General features: G+C 38.9%; 1 protein-coding gene across 1 annotated transcript; it reads right to left on the reverse strand.

Annotated features, from left to right (window-relative positions):
* Positions 1–1,435: 1,435 nt before the first annotated feature.
* Positions 1,436–18,819, reverse strand: LOC144003088 (adiponectin receptor protein 2-like). Its single transcript, XM_077498908.1, is given in 9 exon segments — positions 1,436–2,134; positions 4,086–4,281; positions 4,283–4,546; positions 6,403–6,589; positions 6,678–6,849; positions 6,939–7,106; positions 13,075–13,307; positions 18,630–18,726; positions 18,799–18,819. Coding segments are annotated over 9 exon segments (1,467 nt in total). The 3' UTR covers positions 1,436–2,005.
* Positions 18,820–19,269: the final 450 nt, after the last annotated feature.

Here is a 19,269-nt window from a genome sequence, read left to right on the forward strand (position 1 = left end):
CTGAATGTAGTTACTCCAGTCACCCACAGGAGGGAAGTATTGCATCGTATCTCAGTTTCTTTTCCGTTTCCCTCGAAACTTTCACCACGACTTTGATTGACCACCCATTCGGATTCTCAACGATTCTTCTTGGGGTTTTTTTGTGGGTTTTTTCAACTATAGTCCTTTGGCGGGTTTAATAATGATGCGCGTCTTATTGTTTTGTCACATTTATTGATCAATTTCAAACGAGCCGAAACCCAGATATATCAAACTAGGGGCCACAAACAAAGTTTTTATTTTTCTTCGAACAAAAAGTGTATTGCTATAGAAAACGTCCTTCAGTCCCCGCTACTCAGTCAGGACTCTAAAAAATTTTTTTGTTACCTCCCCAAAAAGCTCACGTTTGGTGTTCTTCCTGCTCATGTCCACCAGGTGGTGCCACAGCATCCCTTTACCGCGGAGAATCCAAACAAAACTCGATCCGAAAAGCTGATAAAAGCATTTCAACGAACTTGAGCGGCAGTTTGAATGATCCATCATATTTTTAGTTCTCTATCCATCACTGAATCCAAAACAGGTCACACTTGAATGTTTTGAATGTGACATTTGCCTCCCGAAATCCAAGTTGACCCCATATCACATCAGGACATTGAGACAAACATAGTTAGGTGTTACAATGTGTGTGGTGCATTTGCTTCTAAATGAGGCAACATTGAGTTCAAGAATTCAACAAAGCGCCTTTATTAGAACAGTACAGCAGATGTAAAGGTCTCTGAAGCAAAACAAACACTCCCATCACATCGCAAAAGTGCGCATCAAACATACAATGTGCTGCCCCATTCACAATAAATTAATAGAAGGTAAACACAATAAAATCCATCATGAGAAAAGCAAACAGATATTTGAAGACACTGCAATCATTAACGGATGTCAAAAACACATTCATCAAAAATCAATGAAACAATACAACTTATGTGATATGAGGATAGATTTGGTTGAATTACTTGCATTATTTACTTATTTAACTTTTAATGATGGCGTTATTTGGTTCTGCTCTCATTCCGACTAAAAGGCATTTAAAAATAACTGACGGAACAGAGAGAAAATAAATGACTGAAAATGGCTACATATTAAGAATATTATTTCATATCACCTTAGATTTGGTTTCAAGTGCAAACATTCGCACGAGATCTGAGTTGAGCACACGGCAAAACGTGAAAAAATGTTTCTGTTTGCAGGTGGGAGAAAAAAAAACATGATGGAGACCTTTTCAACGCTTCTTCTTGCATATTTAATAAAATAAGAATAAGAGTTCCATTGTAGCACCCCATCCTCACCAACACAGCCTCATTTTTTGTTTATTTTAATATATATATATATATATATATATATATATATATATATATATATATATATATATATATATATATATATATATATATATATATATATATTATTTATTTCATACAAATCTATAACCCAAATTTATAAATCTTATTTACATGAAAAAGTTTTTTTTATTTTTTTTATTTTTTTTTTAAACCTCTTTAAAAGTGACACCCCGTACAAGCCCCTTGTAACCTTCACAATCAAGGAAGATATTCAAGTATTTTTTATTTTTTTTATATGAATGCTCTTAGGTTTGAATTACAAGAAAAAAAAAAAACCGCATTCAAATAAAATCTCACCCTCCCCCCAATTTTTTTTTAAATAGAAAAATGCTGCTTCCTTTGCAATATAAACGAGGAAAATCTCCAAGAGGAAATGGATGGTTAATGTCCAGAGGTACCAGCTTAGCAGTTAGTCAACCTCTCCGAAAAGTGGCTCTCGAGTAGAATGCGTCAGTGTTGAAATGGCGCCCCGTGTGAGGCCGTCCCGCGACATGACAAGCCACATTGTCGTCCTCCTGGAAGGGGCGGACCAGCGAGGAGCCTTTCGCGTCATTATTAAGAAGCGCCGGCTCCCTGTGGTAAGGTGTTTGTGAACACGCGTGCGTGCGTTAGCATGCGTGCGTTAGCGCATGTTACAGCATTCTGTCGTCGGTGCAACCCGCTCCGGCCGTGTAGCGAAACTCCTGCAGATTGGAGACGCCGTGGAAGTGAACAAAAGCGCCCGCCACCACCAAGATGTGGAACAACTGGTGAGAGTGGAACTGCAACACAAAGTGGAACACGTTACTTAAGCCTGAACTACATATAGACGGATGTTTGTTTGTTTTTTCTCTTTCCAAGGCTGATACCGTTGACGATTATTAGTAATCAATAACTGATATTTGAAGTTCAGGGAGCTCCCAAGGTTATTTATCAGTGTGTCTTAAAAAGTTAAATGGAAACTTAAGCAAGTAAATACCATAACTCTCCATAGTTTTCTACAGTCAATATTTTTTTATTTTATCCCCAAAATGTAAAAAAAAAAATATCTAAAATCTTAAACTTTCACATTTATTTGTTTTAATTTCGAACAAAAACAAATGGTTCTGAAGATTCCCAGGGTCAGAAGCATCTCTTATAATAGTGAACTGAAAATTTAAATAAATTGTTTTAGATATACCTCATATCGGCTGTCAAATTTGATAATGATATTTGTCGAAATGGCTAATATCGGCGCTGATTAGATTATCAGTCTATCTCTAGCCTGAACCATGAAATAATGAGAGAAAATTTGGATTATTTTTAAATAGTAATTTAAATACAATTTTAAATAGTTAGTAATATTTTCAATTATAAAAGTATTTAAAAAATATTTTCAATATTTATTGCATCATTTGTCCTTTTGAAAAATTTATTTTATTTTATTTTTTGAAAATCAACTTCCACATCTGACTTTTGTGCCATATTTGATACATCCGGTCACAATGCTTTTCAAATCGTACATTTATAACTCTCAAAAATTAATAATAATAAACAGACAAAACAAACATATTAGTATTTCCAAAAATTACAAAGACCATTTCCCACCATTAATAAGTAGGGATGTAACGATATCCAAACATCACGTTCCCATATTATCATGATATTGTGATACCAAAATACGAAGAAACCCCCCCCCCCCCCCAAAAAAAAACCGTATACTAAAAAAACCCCAAAAACAATATTGTGCTTTTGTACATCACTGCAATGAATAATAGTATAAATATAATATAGTATAAATATTATAAATATATAAAATCTAATATAATATAGATATATTAAGGCACTTACTTGCTAATGCAGGCACACACTGAGTTCCACACATGTTGACTTGGTTCACAAGCAAATTATGTTTGATCATTAACGTGTATTTTAAACATAGAAGGGCCAAAACATGCCTTGTGAAAATTAAACTGCACTAAAAAACTAGCCACCAGAAGGTGCTAGAACTGCACAAATGGAAATCATCATGAGATTGTATTTTTTTTTTAACAGATGTGCTGCTTTTAATATCGTGACATGACGACAACGATATATTGTGGCAGTTTTAATTAGTGTTGTTCCGATACCGTTTTTTGGACCCTGATACCGATTCTGATACCCAGCTTTGCAGTATCGACCGATACCGATACCATACCGATAACTAAGGTTTTTTTCCCTCAACATGAAAAAGTTGTCCTGCCATTGGTTCAGAGCATTCATGGGCCAATAGGATATCTTAGATCAGCATACAGTGAGCATGTCACATATCAGTGAATGTTGTGCACGAGCAAGACACAAGATTCTGAATCCAAAATCCTATATTAGCATTTGAATTCATGGCATCGGCATGTTACTTGTGAGTAGTCACCAATACCGATACCACTGTTTTAATGCAGTATTGATATTGGAACAACACTAGTTTTAATATCGCGATATCACAATATTGCCGTTATCGTTACTTCCCTATTAATAAGTAGAGGTGTCTCTCGTTTTTTTCAATTGGGGTGATCTTGCAAGGTCGCTGGAAAAGTCATCAGCTGGGTGATTACTGCCCTCTAATGGATTATCCGTGCAATGCACGTGTCAGATCATATACGTCAGGGTTGTAATGGGGGAAAAAAAAAACATATGATACTCATTGAATAGAGGACTCAAAGTGTCTTCTATTGAATATGATACGTTTGGAATTGTGTGCACTTGTGTGAGACGTACCCAGATGTCGCACTTGCCGGGGAAGAACCTCTCCGGGATGCGAGCGGCGTACAGGCACGCTCCGGTGATGTAAAGCGTGGCCATGAGGAAAAGCCAGCCCATCTGTCCGATAGTGGTGGCCCTGATGAGACCCTCGCTGATGACGAAGTGAAGGGTGGGCACCACGCCGCTCAACCCCAAGCCCACAAATACACCTGGAGCCAGAAAGACACACAGTCAGCCGGGTGCATGCGGCGAGGAGGGAAAAGGATGGCGAGACGTGTGCGCGCTAACCTGCGCGCACCCCCCGGTACTGCGGCGTGGCGAAGAAGTCGCACTGGGACACAGTGATGGCGGCCAGGCCCAGCACGCACACCACCAGCAGGTAGATGAAGCACGGTTGCGGGGAGCAGTAGAAGGAGTAGTAGAGCCACGGCACGAACGAACCCATAATCAGGAAGGCGATGCCGCTATAGTCCAGCCTGTTCAATGCAAGTCAGCAGATATTTATTTTATTTATTTTTCTCAAAAAACCTCTTATGTAGCTTTTGCAACCACTTAGAAAGCTGTTATTATTATTCCACCTTCTTAGACTTACTTTCTTAACTCTTTAACCACCAAAAATGTCATATGCCATATGAACGTATGCCGCCATGAACGGTAAATGACGTCAACTACAATTTTTTTTTTTTTTTTTTTTTTTTTTTTAAATCAATGGGCAGTGCAATGTCTAAGTGCAGCGCTTCCTGGTCAATTGTGAAACCGAAAACAGCCACTAACATTGTATCTCTTTGCCATGGGCTGCCAGTGTTGGGAATTACAATGAAACATGACGGAATCTGATGAAATAGAATGTTGTCAAGGATGACGTGAATGATCAAACCATTTGTCACATGAAATATAATTCACAGAGCGTCACTAAACAAAAAAATATTAGTGTCAAAGTCACTGTTGTGGAGAAAATGTATCTTTTAACAAAAACGCTCGTTTTCTCCGTATGTTTTCAATTTTCGCTCAATGTCACTCAAATTACCTATTTTCAAATGGTGATTACTAAAGAACGGAATAAGGTAGAAACATACTTTTTTTCTTCCTAATTAAAGAATGAAATGCGGTCTTTCATGTGGTACCCACATTGTATATGTAGTAAAAGAACACAATATTCTGTTTGCCTTGAAAGATGAGTTAAAATGCTCAAAATGTGTTTTTTTGTTTGTTTGTTTTTTTGGGATAATGTGTGGCAGTAAAAGAGTTTCAAAGGGCTGGACGATTAACCAAAATTTTAATTGTGATTTCAGTTGTGGCTTCTCTCGATCATTAAAAAGTAAAGATCGAAGAAAAATGATTAACACGTGCTATTCGTGTCGTTTGTGGCTGTGGATACAGAGACCACACTAATCCATTATTTATACAACTAAAAAAATTTAAATTTAATGAATTTATGGAATTTAACCGTCTCAACATAATGTTGAAAGCCCATCATGAAAGCTTACCAGTTAATATACAAATTAAATAAAAAATAAAGAGAGAGTATAAATTAAGAGGAACAGATATTTTCTCTAAAACTAAATATAGAACAAAACAAAAAGAACAATGTATTTCAACTCAAGGCGTCACTTTATGGAACAATCTGGATTGTAAAACAAAATCATCCCAGTCTATCTGTATCTTTACAAACCTGACAAAAGCTCAATTACTGGAAAAATACATACAGCACAAGGACATGCTGCTTATTACATAGAATTGTTATATTGAAAAGCGTCTCGACCGCTCGCTGTCATTTACTTTGTGTTGATTATTTTTTGTTGTTGTTGATTACTTTGTGTTGATTACTTTTTGTTGTTGTTGTTGTTGTTGTTAGGGGCAGATAACATAAGTTTTTTCTGGCCCCTTTTATTTCTCTTTTTTTAAGGAATGAAATAAAAAATGAATTGAAAAAATACCAACACACATTTCCACTTGACATAGCACAAAATACAACCTCCTGAGGTCCCAGGAAGTCCCCAGACTTGTGAAAATAACAATAGAAAAAATAAATATGATAAAGAGGGTAATGTAATGCTTAAGTTTGAAAATGAAGAATTTCATATATTTATAAGGTTATGTTATACAAGAGTGTTCAGTTAAGGCTTTGATCATAGTTTTGAGTAGTTAAGTTTTAGCACAACTGTTTGAAAATCAATGAATAATCGTTTCATTAATCCCGATATCAATCTCAATAAAAAATATCTATGATTATTATTTTTCCCCATAATTGTCCAGCCCTACCAAAAAAAACAAAAAAAAAAAACAAAAAAAAACAAAAAACAAAAAAAAAAACAGTTCTGATGCATCTTACTTGGAGAAGACCCTGGACACGCCCTCCGAGTGGCAGTAGACGGTGTGGAAGAGCCACGAGAAGGACAGGCAGAGGATGGCACCCAGAAAGAACATGCCGATGGCCACCTTCTCCTGGACCGGCGCCACGAACGACATGTTGGGTCGGAACATGTACATCAGGCCCAGGCAGAGGAAAAACAGGCAACCTAGGGAGGCGGCAGACAGACGCCAATGCAACTTTTTTTTTTAGCATGAAGGGTCACATGATGCAAACATGGAAGCAGACCGACCGACCTAGCAGGTGTGTCCAGATGTTGCCCGTCTCCGTGTGGATCCTGAAGATGCTCCTGAAGCAGGCGCGGAAGGAAGGCATGGGCGGCCTGTGGCCGTGCAGCAGGAAGTCGTTGTCCTTCAGCCAATCGGGAAGAACGTCGTGAGGGATGACGCGCCACCGGCCCTCCCACACCTGCAGACGCAAGACGGCCATGTTGGAACGGGACTTCTGTGTGCGGTCGCAAACGCAGGACGGAGAAGAAGTGGGAGTGTATTGTTGACCTTGTGTACAAACTCCTCCATCTTCTCCATGGCGTGGTGAGCCTGCAGAAGCGGCGTCATCGCCATGAAGCCTTCGTCGCTATTCCTCTCTTCTCGGACCTCCTCTTCTCTCGCTCCCCTGGCGTCTCGCTCCTTTTTTCTCCTCTCCTCGCCGCGCGTCGGGAGGCTCTGGAAAACAAAAGGCACGTTGGTCCGAGTCAAGGTTATTTTAGTTACACTAAAACTAACGGAAAAAATAAAATTCAAAAAACAACTTGGTGAAGGAAATAAAATAAAAACTAAAATGCTTTTTAAAACTGAAATGAAACTATATTTTATGTTTAAAAAACTAACTAAAACTAACTATAATTATAGCGAAACTTTCCTTCGTTTTAGTCTTTGGTAATTAATTTAATGCATGAGCCTTTGGGGATGATTTTAAATGTGATTTTATATAGATTTATTTTGAGATGAATCAGAAAAAGGACATTTGAAAGTGATGTCATCTTGCAGCAGCCAGTAGATAAGCACATTCAGATGACATCGCTCCCATGGTGGTTTTTAAATATCGCACACAAGTAATAAACATTTTAAAAAACAAACAAACCCTAAAACTAATACTGAAACTAACTAAAACTAAAATAAAACAAAGCATTTATTAAATTAAACTAACCGAACCACCCTGACAACTAATTGAAACGAAGTTAATTTAAATAACAAAACTCAAAACAAAATCAAAACTAACTAAAATGAAAAATTCCAAAACTATAATAACCCTGGTCCGATTCATGAGTCTACTGGACACTTTCATCACACGTTGAGCCGCAACATATGTACGTACTCGGCATGTTTTTGTGAGACTTCATTAACGTCGGCACACGCGTCCCATTAAGGTGAAATATGTCGCTCATTTGCCGTTGGTGTCGCGTGTGATCTGCTGCGTTTTTGTTTTCGTACTGCGTGCTCATGAGTGCGTGTAATTGAGGCGCGCACTCTGCTCCAGTTGCTGCCAGTTGTCATTGGTCACTGTGAATAAGTGGCGTGCACGCACGTGTGGGGTCTGATAATAAGGCTGGATGTCCTCTCAAGCCATGTGGTACTTGAGTCCAGTCTGGCCATGGTACTGCCATTAAAAGCAGGGATGAAACCATTCATCAAACAACTCAAATCATTCAATTACCGGACTATAGAGCGCACCTGATTATAAGCCACACCAGTACATTTCTAAAGGAAAAAAGCATTTTGTACATACATAGGCCGTACCTGACTATAAGCCGCATATGCCCACATTGAAACATGAGATATTGTTACATTTAAAGTGCATCTAAGTTCTGATATATTTGCTAAAATGCTTTACACTCATATGAACTTTAAGTGAACTGCTTTTTTCTGATGAACTGTACCAGACAGTGTGGCTGTGTTTAAAATGAGTCACGCCATCTGGGGCAGAAGCGGAAACGAGAACTTTCATTGCGAATGGATAATCACATACTTATTTGCAACACACTTACATCCAAGCAGACAGATGTTATTTTTAGATAATGCAGCGTTGCACTATTGCGCTTTTTCCACCCCTTAGTAGTGCAACACTATTTTTTGGAACCGGACAGGAACTAATCCCCAATAAAAAGAGAGGATGCAAGAGAATTGCCATAGCATCTTTGACAGCCTGTACCTGGCAACTCTGCTTTATTCGCTGCGAGTAAAAACGAATAAGTCTTGTCTTCTCATCCTTGTGTTGTCATTCTTATATGTTTTGGTGTGTAAACCTAACAGATATTTACAAAGAAAGAGGGTACACAGAAAGAGTTTTCAAAGGTTTAATAATATAACTTAGCTTTTCTTTCCAAACAGTGCCTGTGACGCGGCAGTATCACAGCAGCAATACGGTAGTAACACAGCACTAACAGGGCTTCTTAAAAATAACATACGGTTAAAAGTGACTGAGACTTCTTGTATTTTCCATGATGAGGGTCTGTTCATGCTTATTTTATTCATACACAAAGCGCCTAGTTACATTAAACTTGCGTCTTCCTCAACCTATATATTCCACCTGTCTCACCCTTACCTTTTCTGCTCGAGCAGCCCTGGCGGCCGTGAGAAAAAAATGCCTAAATTAGCCGTATCATTGTATAAGCCGCAGGGTTGAAACCGTGCGACAAAAGAGTCGCAGCTTATAGTCCAGAAATTACTGTACATAAAAAGTATGGATGGTGTTCTCATGGCAGCGGTTGATGCAATTTGGCTCCGCTGATCCACACGAAATACGATCGGGCCTCAAACGGGATTCCCGAGTAACCGTTCAAGGAAGGCTTCAAGGAAACGTGCACTATCCTGAACAATGTGCTGACCATCGCGTCCCAAACACGTGGCAAAGATGGCGGAATCAAATGTCACCCAGGATGTGATGTCACGCCGCTTACCCGTGAATCAGCTCATCATGTGTGACTGTGAAGGAGTCGAGGGGTGGTGTTGCGCAATCATCTCAGCCAGAAAAACATCTGCAAAACACTTTTTTGCTTCTTCGTGGAAATCCATTTCCAATGCAAGTCTGGAGCTGAACATGAACAGACTGCTTTTTTGTAAGGGGCACGCAGGAAGAACGAGCATGTTTTCAGGGCAATTTTACACTTACGCAACCTTATCTGCTTGAGTTATGGACAATAAATGGCACTTAAAATGCCACCTCCTTATGCAACAACAATAACGGTGTTTTAACCTGCTTGTAAATTTGGAATTTGTCACCATAATGTAGTCCTGTTTTGTGCTAACCACCACTAGATATCCAAGAGTATCATCTTAAGACTTATCAGCACATTTGCAGGCTCACCCCCAGTACGGATGGCACCACAAGATCAATTAATGACTTTCACCATCAAGTGCTTTGCGTGAGCCTATCAGGTGCACTTGAGGAGATAAACACGCACGAGAAACTACACGAGTGCAGATTAAACCCAGCACTTCTTCCCCAAAGACCTTTTTTTTTTTGCATTGCAGACACACCCTAAATATACAGTATTCCCTGCAGACTAATTAAAGATGACTAACTGCACGCAACTGAATTGGTGTGTGTGTGTGTGTGTGTGTGCGCAAGTGCGTGCTCGACCAATAAGACAACAACAATAGGAATCCTGTCCAACTTATTACAGTGTTTTGTTTATGGTGTCTTTTCAAACATGTAATTCAGTGCATATAACAGTAATATATACATCTACACATATACGGTACATAAAAAAAGTGAAGTGTGAAGAGTCTCAGTCGTGAAGGCATGCATTAACGGAGTAGGGGCTTCTTTAATTCTTTCCTCTCTTTGTATTATTGTAACATTAGCAGAGTAGCATAATTGTTTTATTAATTTAATTGAGTTATTTTTAACTTATTGTCACAATATCAATTAAAAAAAATGGTAATGCAGTTCTTAAAAAAAAAAAAAATTAAAATCCTGAATATGTGTGTAGATGTTCTGATGATCTGTAACGTTGTTTTACAAAAATGTAAAATAAAAAAAAATAAAAAAATAAAAAAGAAGAAGAAGAAAACAAAAAAAAACTATGCTCCTTTGCTAATGATAAATTCGCTACATTGACCAGCGTAATCTGGTTCCTCCTTGAAAATTGTGCCATGTTGTTTGTGGCTCAATAAAAAGAATAATAAAGTAGTACTTATGGTGCCTCAAAGCACTTTTCCCTCTCATCTGTGCCATTGTACAAAATCTCAAGGAACGTTTGAAGGACAGCTGGAAACGATTCTAAAATGTCTGCTGCAAAATGTCAGTCTTGACTTTTTTTGTGGGTGTTCTAATGATAGACAAGCCTGCCAAATTTCACGTTCCCGAGTAAAACATGTTTCAAGGGCTGCACGACTGAGTTGGTGGTACGAAATTACTCTTCAAAAGGCAGATGTTAAATTAGCCATGCTTCTATTTGGTCCTACCCCAACAAGACACACACACAAAAAAAGGGAGGACGCCAGCCCTTCTAGGAAAATCCACCATCTGCGAAGAACATGGAACATTGCATCCAACAGAAACAGAATCATGTGACCCCAGCGTGGACCAATGGAGGGCGAGAGCGAGGCAACACAACACAACAACACGGCGCCGGGAGGGAAGAGCTTCACCCTTGTACAGTGTGACCCCAAACATGTGACTCACACATGCACGCACTCTCCTCAGATGCTAAATAATAATAAGCAGTCTGTTCACTTCTTACTTCTAAGTGACTTAAAAAAAAAAAAAAAAAAAAAAAGTGTCTTTTACAGTAACTAGACAACAATAGTGAAGGCCTTGCACAATTGAGGGAAGTAAAAGTAAGCTCGAATGCACAAAAACAATCGTTAAAAAGGATGTGCGAACATTCTTTCCACTTGTTGGCTCATGTTTGTACAGCACGTGCATGTGATAAAATATCAATGCTTTTTTTTTTTTTTTGTCTGTTACTTTGGCCTATTATTGTTTTATTTTGTACAGTATTGAATTGTTTTTCACCAGAAATTTTTAACCTAAGGGGTGTGTTGTACAAAATGCAAAAACGATCAGATTAGCTATTTAACTCATTCGCTCGCTGCCATTTTCACAGAAGCGATCCCTTTCGCTCCCGGCTGTTTTACTGGATTTTGACTGATTTTGCAAGGCCCACAGAATATTGTGTTCTATTGCTATAAAAACATGGAACCAACCAAAAGAAAAGATTAAAGTCTCTTCTTTCGTCGGGTAAAGTATATTTCTATCCGTTTCTGTTTTTCAGCAATTAGCATTAGAATATAGCTAAGTTTAATCAATTTTCACAAATCTATTTAGAATTTTGAGTAATTGAGCTTTTTTTCAACATGGCCCTGGGTTGATCTCCTTTGCTCTACTGCCACCTTCTGGCCTTTTGTGTAATAACTACTATTTCTGCAACTGTTCTTTGCAGTTGAGAGGCTGCATCAAAGCCTTTTCTGTATGCTCTAACATAAAAAAAAAAAAAAAAGAAGTTTAAATATGTTTTTGGGACACTTAAAACATAAAAAACAAGTTATTGGGAGCAAATGAGTTAAGGGAATATTCGTATTTGACTAGGCCTATTTTATTCACAAGAGAAATTTTAAATCATTTTATAAATCAGTGATTCTTCTGACCTTCAGTGGTACATAGAAACAAAAATAAATACTTTAAATGTTCAAATTGTGTCGTCTGCTACAGTTTTTTTTTTTTTTTAATCCAGAACACTTGTGAAGTAAATTTCAGTTGTATTTACTGTAACTTTACATAAAAATAAATAAATTTAAATTTACATTGCACCAGTCAAACTACTTTGTGTCTTTTGCATTTTAATAAATAAAACAATTTACTTTCATGGTAACCACCCTGCCATGTTGCAAGTAAAATAAAAGTTAAATAAAAAACATTTTTTTTAAAGTTAGGATTAAACTTCTGGTCTTGTTTTTTTTTTACCTGTCAAAATAAATAAAAACTTCAGAATTAGTATTGTGACAGACGATCACACGATCACACCGAAACAGGTGTGAAGCAACCCCAACATGACAGACACACTGTAAGTGCACCTCCGTATGGTTAAACAATTCAACAGGTTTCTTTGGCTCGTTGTTAGGTGTCGTGTGTGTGTGGGGAGCGGGGGGGTTGTCGCCTCGGGCGGCGTCCTCTCAGGTGTCCGTGTTACATTACAGCAGGTAAAAATAAAAAGGCCGCACAAACCCTGCACAATACACGCGCACATACCCGCCATTGTGTTTCATCAGCTCAATGGCTCCACATAAGGTGTGTGATCGCTTTTTACACTGAGCAGGGCAGGGCGGCAGCTTTTGTATGAATACATAAAAAGTGCGCATGCAAGGAAGGAATGTGGCGGACGAGTTGGACTTTGCTGGATAATATATGAATCAATCTGCTGTCATTCATTCATAATGAATGTTTCTACCAGACACTCAAGCGCTGAACATCTCACCTGTCACAATGCAATGTTAATTACTGCAGCAGAATGAGTCACTGTCGAATGCAATTCAAAACTGCACTAACAACTGACTAATTCGACTTGGGAGATAATACGATCACAATTAATGACAGCGTTCAGGTCGATCATGGTGTGAGCATATTTAATCCATCCAACATTGCCGGAAAGGTACAGCCAATGGGAGTGGAGTGTTTGAAATGACTCACCCCGTTGTGGGAGGGGCACTGTGCGGTGCTGAGGTGTCCATTTGAAGAACCTGAGGTGATTGCGGCGCGCCCCTTCTTTCGGGCTGTCCCGGGCAACGCCGGCGCGCTCTCTACCGTCTGCTCTGCATGGCCGGAAGTTCGGTGTCTCAGCACGAAGGCCGGGCCGCCGGGCCCACTCTCCTCTCCTTCGTCCAGCTTGGAAACGCCGGACCCCGACCTCCGACCTGCAGACGCTTAGCTGGAGCGGATGCTTGCTTGGCTTGTTCCTTTGGAGCGCTGCGCTGCGATCGGGCGCTCACTCTGAATTTTGTGGGACGCCGCTGGAAAGAATGAAAAGACATTTCATGAACATGCAAATCAAAAAAGGGCTGGAACAATTACATAACAAAAGAACAAAATGAATATATAACAAGCCATTCATACTCAGACGGGCTAACAGCTAATAGCCAACGCACCACAACTCACGGACATTCTCATTCGCTGACTCCCACGTCACTCACCAGGCAAGGCTCCACCTTTAAAAGCCGCACGCAATCAACGTCACAGATATAGTAGCGTGGAAGATGAGTATGGTGCACACAATGTGAAAAACAATCGATTCTAATACTATTCGATAGTCAATAATAAGGCTCGGCAATAAAACAAAATAATTAGATTCATTAGACATTTGAAAAATGGAATCGTTGAAATGTCACTTGTGAAATTCCGATGCATATAAATAAATACACTCTTGTCTTCTTCTGGATTATTAAAACCTGTTTTTCTTCGGTTTTGTTTTATCCAAACGTTATTGTGCGTTGTAGTTTTGCACAAGTGGCAGAAGGCTGAATGCGTGCTTTACAAAACGTGTTTACAACAGTTGCCAACAACTTCATTGTGACATTTATATATATTTTTTTGTACAAGTTAAGAATATTAAGTTTGTTAAAACTGATTTAAAATCAATATATATACACATTATTGTTGTCTGAACATTTTACACATGATTTATTTTTGAATGAATAAAATCTTTAAACAAATGTTTGTCAGGTTTAGTCTTAAGTTAGATTAAAATTGTTTAAAATCATAATCGTCCGGAACCGTTTTAGAAAACAAAATGGAGTTTATTTTTTTGGCCATATCGAAAATCAAACACTTCCAAAATATCGAGTTAATCTCCACTCATACTGTACTTCTATTTTATTTTATTTTTTCACCCTGCACCTCTTATTAGCTGAGAAAAACGAAGGCACAAGGCACTTGTGACAAAGTCAGATCAATTCCCAAGATAGTTGGAGCACAGGAACAATCAGCCCTTCTCGCACAAAGATTTCAGTCTGTCTCACTCTCAACGTCATTATGGAAACAATGAACCCGCTCCGGGTTCATCGCAAAGCCATTATTAACTAGAATTGTCCTTAAGCCATTGACACTATTGAGCTGTTTCATTGATTTGACACACAGATCAATAGCATGCAATGTTTAGGATAAGAGTGATATAGAGTGTAGTGGACACTAAACTACATGACATGACATGATGCCAACGACCATTTGGGGAAGGAAGATTTGAACTCTCGTTGAAAAAGTGAAGAAAAAGTAGGGCAAAGAGTGCACGTGGTCTAACGGGTTTGCGAACATACTCTACATGAGATGTGCTGAAAACATGACAAGTCACAACTCAAGTCTATCTATATGGCGGTGCTTTATCTGATGGAAACTTCAATAAGCTGACAGGATAGTGGCGATAAGACAAAATGTTCTGCACTTTAAACATTGGACCTGCTGTCATTTTTGCCTTGTGTAATGTCTATACATTACAAAATGTACAACAAGCAAAACTCCTCTTATCATTTTTTTTTTTTTTTTTTTTTTTTTTTTTAAATGGTGCTATTGGGCCTTTTCCTGAAAGCGGTTTCTTCAGGCTCAGTTTGAAACGTGCCTAACGGGGGTTTCCCATGTCTTTAAAAAGACCTGTGACCAATGATATGACTTTTATGTGCTCGTAAAGCATTTTCGATGCAATCAGTCATTATCGTCATGATCAGAAAGTGTGGACAAGGACTGAATTTCCCGATTCCGCACGTAGACTAACATTTGTGGTATGAGTGCTGCATCCGATATCATCAATAGTGATGTCATCGTTTGTTTCAGTTGGTTGTGGCCCGAATGCTTGAAGAAACATGTTGCGACAGAGTGGAGCCTTGACGTCATTAAACAGAATGTAAAGAATTAAATGGGATGTGCATCATGATTTTTCATGCTTCAGTGCCTATTTTCATTGTCCCTTGTGGTGAGGACGCAGTATAATATTTCATACATAAGAAAACAAAGACACTCTTCGAAGCTCAATGGTGCTAAATTGCTAATTTCATTAGCCTAATGTGTTTTTGATAAGCTAGCAGATATTCATATATTATGTGGGTCTATTTTACACAGTTTTCACTTTTTGGAAGAGCTGTTCGCTATCCACTGCGTGTTGTGAAGTTGACTGCCACAATGGAGACATGAATGAGTGAACCTTAACACGCATTTGTTGACACGTGACTACGTCTGCCGCGTGGCCGTAACCAACTTAAGCTCAGGACAAGCAAGGTGCTGACACGAATGGACCCCCCCCCAAAGAAAGAAAAAAAAAAAAAAAAAAAAAAAAAAAAAAAAAACTGAAACATGCAATGACTGTTAATGGACAAGGAGGGGTGCCGTTCAGATATCCATCCGTCCGTCCGTCCGTCTGTTGCAGGGTAGTGGGGCCACTTTTCCCACCCTCAGTGCTCAGCAACTCTACAATTACTACGGTAAACGAATCGATGCATTATAGTAGTATGCAAAGTCACAACCCAAGTACAGTTCAGTTGCATTTAACTCATTAATACATTTGCATTAAAGGGCAATTTGCTTGTAAAATTTTATCCCGGTAAAATTTTTATTGACATTTTTAACGTGTTTTTTTTTTTGTGTTATTATTTCCTGACATGTAATGTAGCATTAATGTTCAATTTGTGTTTGCAACCCATAATATTCCACTTTATTAAAAAACAAAAAACAAAAAAACATTAACAACAAAATCAAATAGAATGTTAAGAATTCAAGAATTAGTTATTAGTGCATCACGAATGATTAATTTATTGCGGCTCTTTCTGGTGTGACTTAACTAACGGGGGCAGTATAATATAGACAAACAAAACGAAGAAGAGTTTCACAACTATTGTGACTGAGCAAGACACAGTAATAATATTAAGGAATATTCTTTCTTTGTGTACAACATGTTTTGATGCAATATTTGAGTACAAATATCCATTCATTGAAGCGTTATAAATTACAAATCTGTCACATATTGGTTAGCTTGCCTCCATAATTTTGAATGTTTTGTTTTTTTGTTTTTGTTTTTGTTTTTTTTAGCAATGAGCTAAGCGTACTCTCCTATTAAGGCAAAGCAATGTATTTGTTTTCAATACACAATGTGAAACTATGTTTATGTTTGACATTAAACTGTGAGTAGCTTCAAAGGGCTTGAAGCAACTTTTTGATGAACACTTAGGTTTACAATGCTACTGTACAGTATTTTAATAATGGTGTATTTTTGTGACAGTAACCAGTGTTACCTGTTTGAAAACTTCTCTTTGAAACAATACACTGAGCCAATCTTTTAGCGTTCAAGCAAAGAGTTCAACTATTTGGATTGAGTACACACAGCCGTTCAATTTGCAACCCCTAGGAGCCAATTTCGAATCCGACATTGAGCTACTGGAGATGAATAAGACATCTCACACACGAGTAATATAAAAGTGCACTTTCTCCTCGAAGTTGTGTCCTAGAATAATCTGCCACATGCGTGACGACAAGGTCAGCGTGCTGGTGCATCTCCGAAGAGATGGGGTTTTTTTTTCTTCACCAAAAGGCACTGGGTGGTAATTCAAAGGTGGTCAGTGGTCACATGGCGATAAAAATAGAGCGCTGTGATGACAAGGGAGCCTAAAGCTACGTTCTATATTAAGATATCAGTGCTGTCTTTTTTTTACAACTTGAAACACATTGAGCGTGGCTTCAGATGACACCGCCAATTCCGTCTCAATACAGCAAAAAAGAACGTGCTTCTGCTTTTCCCTTGAGCATTACAATGGACTTGTGTGTTGTGTGCACGTATCAGGGCTGCGTGAAGGGAAGAAAATTTGACTATCGGGAGACATGTCTGACTTTTTTAAAAAAGATTTCTGAGTCATTTTTTTCCTGTAATGACAGTCTTCAAAGTAAAGTTTAGCAGCATTTCTGCCCAGTTGGGTCATTATGCAATAATTTCCCAAGATGTTCTTTCAGTAAAAACGTACAGCGGGGCGAGACTTGCACAGGGAGTTGTAAATGTATTCTTTGTGTAACTCCATCCAACCCACTGAAAAAACACATCTAGTAATGTAATTCATCCATAGTGACACATTAATAGGAGAACATTCATCTATCAACCGCCCCAAAAACATCCACAATGAGATTGTCGGTCCCCTGAAGGGGGATTAAAAATGCAAAACGCGCTTGAACACGCCATGAAATTTCCATGTGCTACTCTCATGCGAGACAAGACAAGTTGGGCGTGTTTGTGCGCGTGCGGACAAAAAGTTCGAGATGAACAGGCTATCAGCTGGCCAGCTTATTAAATATTGACAGCATGACTTCATGCTTGGCGGGAATCAGAACAGAAAAAAAAAAAACAGGGTGAGGGTACACACAAACCTGCTGCAAGGGTCTACAATGAAAATACTGAAAAGGCATTTGCATGCATTTGAATTGCTCATACCAGTTCTATGCTAGTACCCACACTGGAGGGCATGTGTGCATGGTTTGGAGGGTTGCTATGCTATGTCGTGCTCTACCATCCAGCACTAATCTTTCATCACCAAGCATTTGATTTGAGGCTCTCCACTCACCAGATACTTACACAAACAAACAGTGCAAAGGGTCGCCCACCATTCCTCTCAATGTGGAAACAGCCAAAGTAGACCTGAGCCATGGCAACACAAGGGAGACAAAAAGAAGCCCAAACTCCAGACATACTCCTGTTTTTGACAGCCACGCTGCACTCTAGGCTGCACACTTTTCCCCACACACGAAGGAGCGCCCTTTGTTGGCATGACGTCACGCCTAAGTGAAAACATGTCATGCCGACGCTCGTCTCGTCCAAAGGCTCAGGTAATTAAAGAAGAAGAAGAAGAAGAAGAAGAAGGGGGGAAAAACAGGCACATCGAGGGGCAGCCCGCAGGTTTGTTTACAACGAACTAGCCAGCAAAGCTAGTTCGCTAACAGGGGAAAGCACAACAAACTCCACAACTACTCCCGTGTTTCTTCTGACAGCTTCCTGCACTTAAACCTCTATAGTAAAGCAGCACGAACGGACAAAAAAATGGCAAAAATATGAAAGAAATTAAGCTGTTTTTCCTTGTCGGTGGCTCGCTCCTGTTTTGTTATGACAGTCTTCTCTTATCGTCTCCGTGCTAACAGCTAGCTCCGGTAAAGTACCAAAATGAGTTGAAGTGGCCGAAACAACACAAAACGCGACATCTTAAAAACACACAGTTGTGTAGTCTTACCTCGTCCTCGCGTGTTTAGGTGAGTTTCCTTCTTAGGGAGGCACAGTTTATCAGAGTTGTATTCGTGGCTCCACTCTCCTCCACTCTCTGTTGTTCTCTTACGCCAGACCAGTCACCACACTCCGAAACGTCTTGCGGAGGCGGGGTTAACGTGTGACGTTTAACTCACGAGAGGCAGGTAGCCAATCATGTGGAACATAGTCTGACAAGGGGTTGGGGTGGGGTGGGTGGGGACCCTCGTTGTCAACCCGGAAGAGGAAGCGACAAAATTGCTTTTTGTAGTTTTCATTCAGAAAAGTCGCTCGTGAATGGAGAAAAGCGATGTAAAAATGGTGACGTTTTACATGACATCATTTTTATTCAGTTATTAGACAGCAGTTGGTTAGACATAAAAAAAAAATGTTGATTCTAATCATTATTATTATTATTATTATTATTATTATTAATCTATCCTCCTATCTACTGTTAGTCGACAACAACGCAAACTTCTCAAAATTCCACTGAAAATATGTGAAAACATTTTTCTTTCATTGATTTATTAGATAACATCTGGCTCACCATAATAACTGTTACTGTTAAATAGTACAATTCACTCGAAGTGCAGCTGATTCCAATTAACAGGCTCGTTATCAGGTTTCTG

The sequence above is a fragment of the Festucalex cinctus genome, chromosome 16 (assembly GCF_051991245.1).
Source record: "Festucalex cinctus isolate MCC-2025b chromosome 16, RoL_Fcin_1.0, whole genome shotgun sequence".
NCBI lineage: Eukaryota > Metazoa > Chordata > Actinopteri > Syngnathiformes > Syngnathidae > Festucalex > Festucalex cinctus.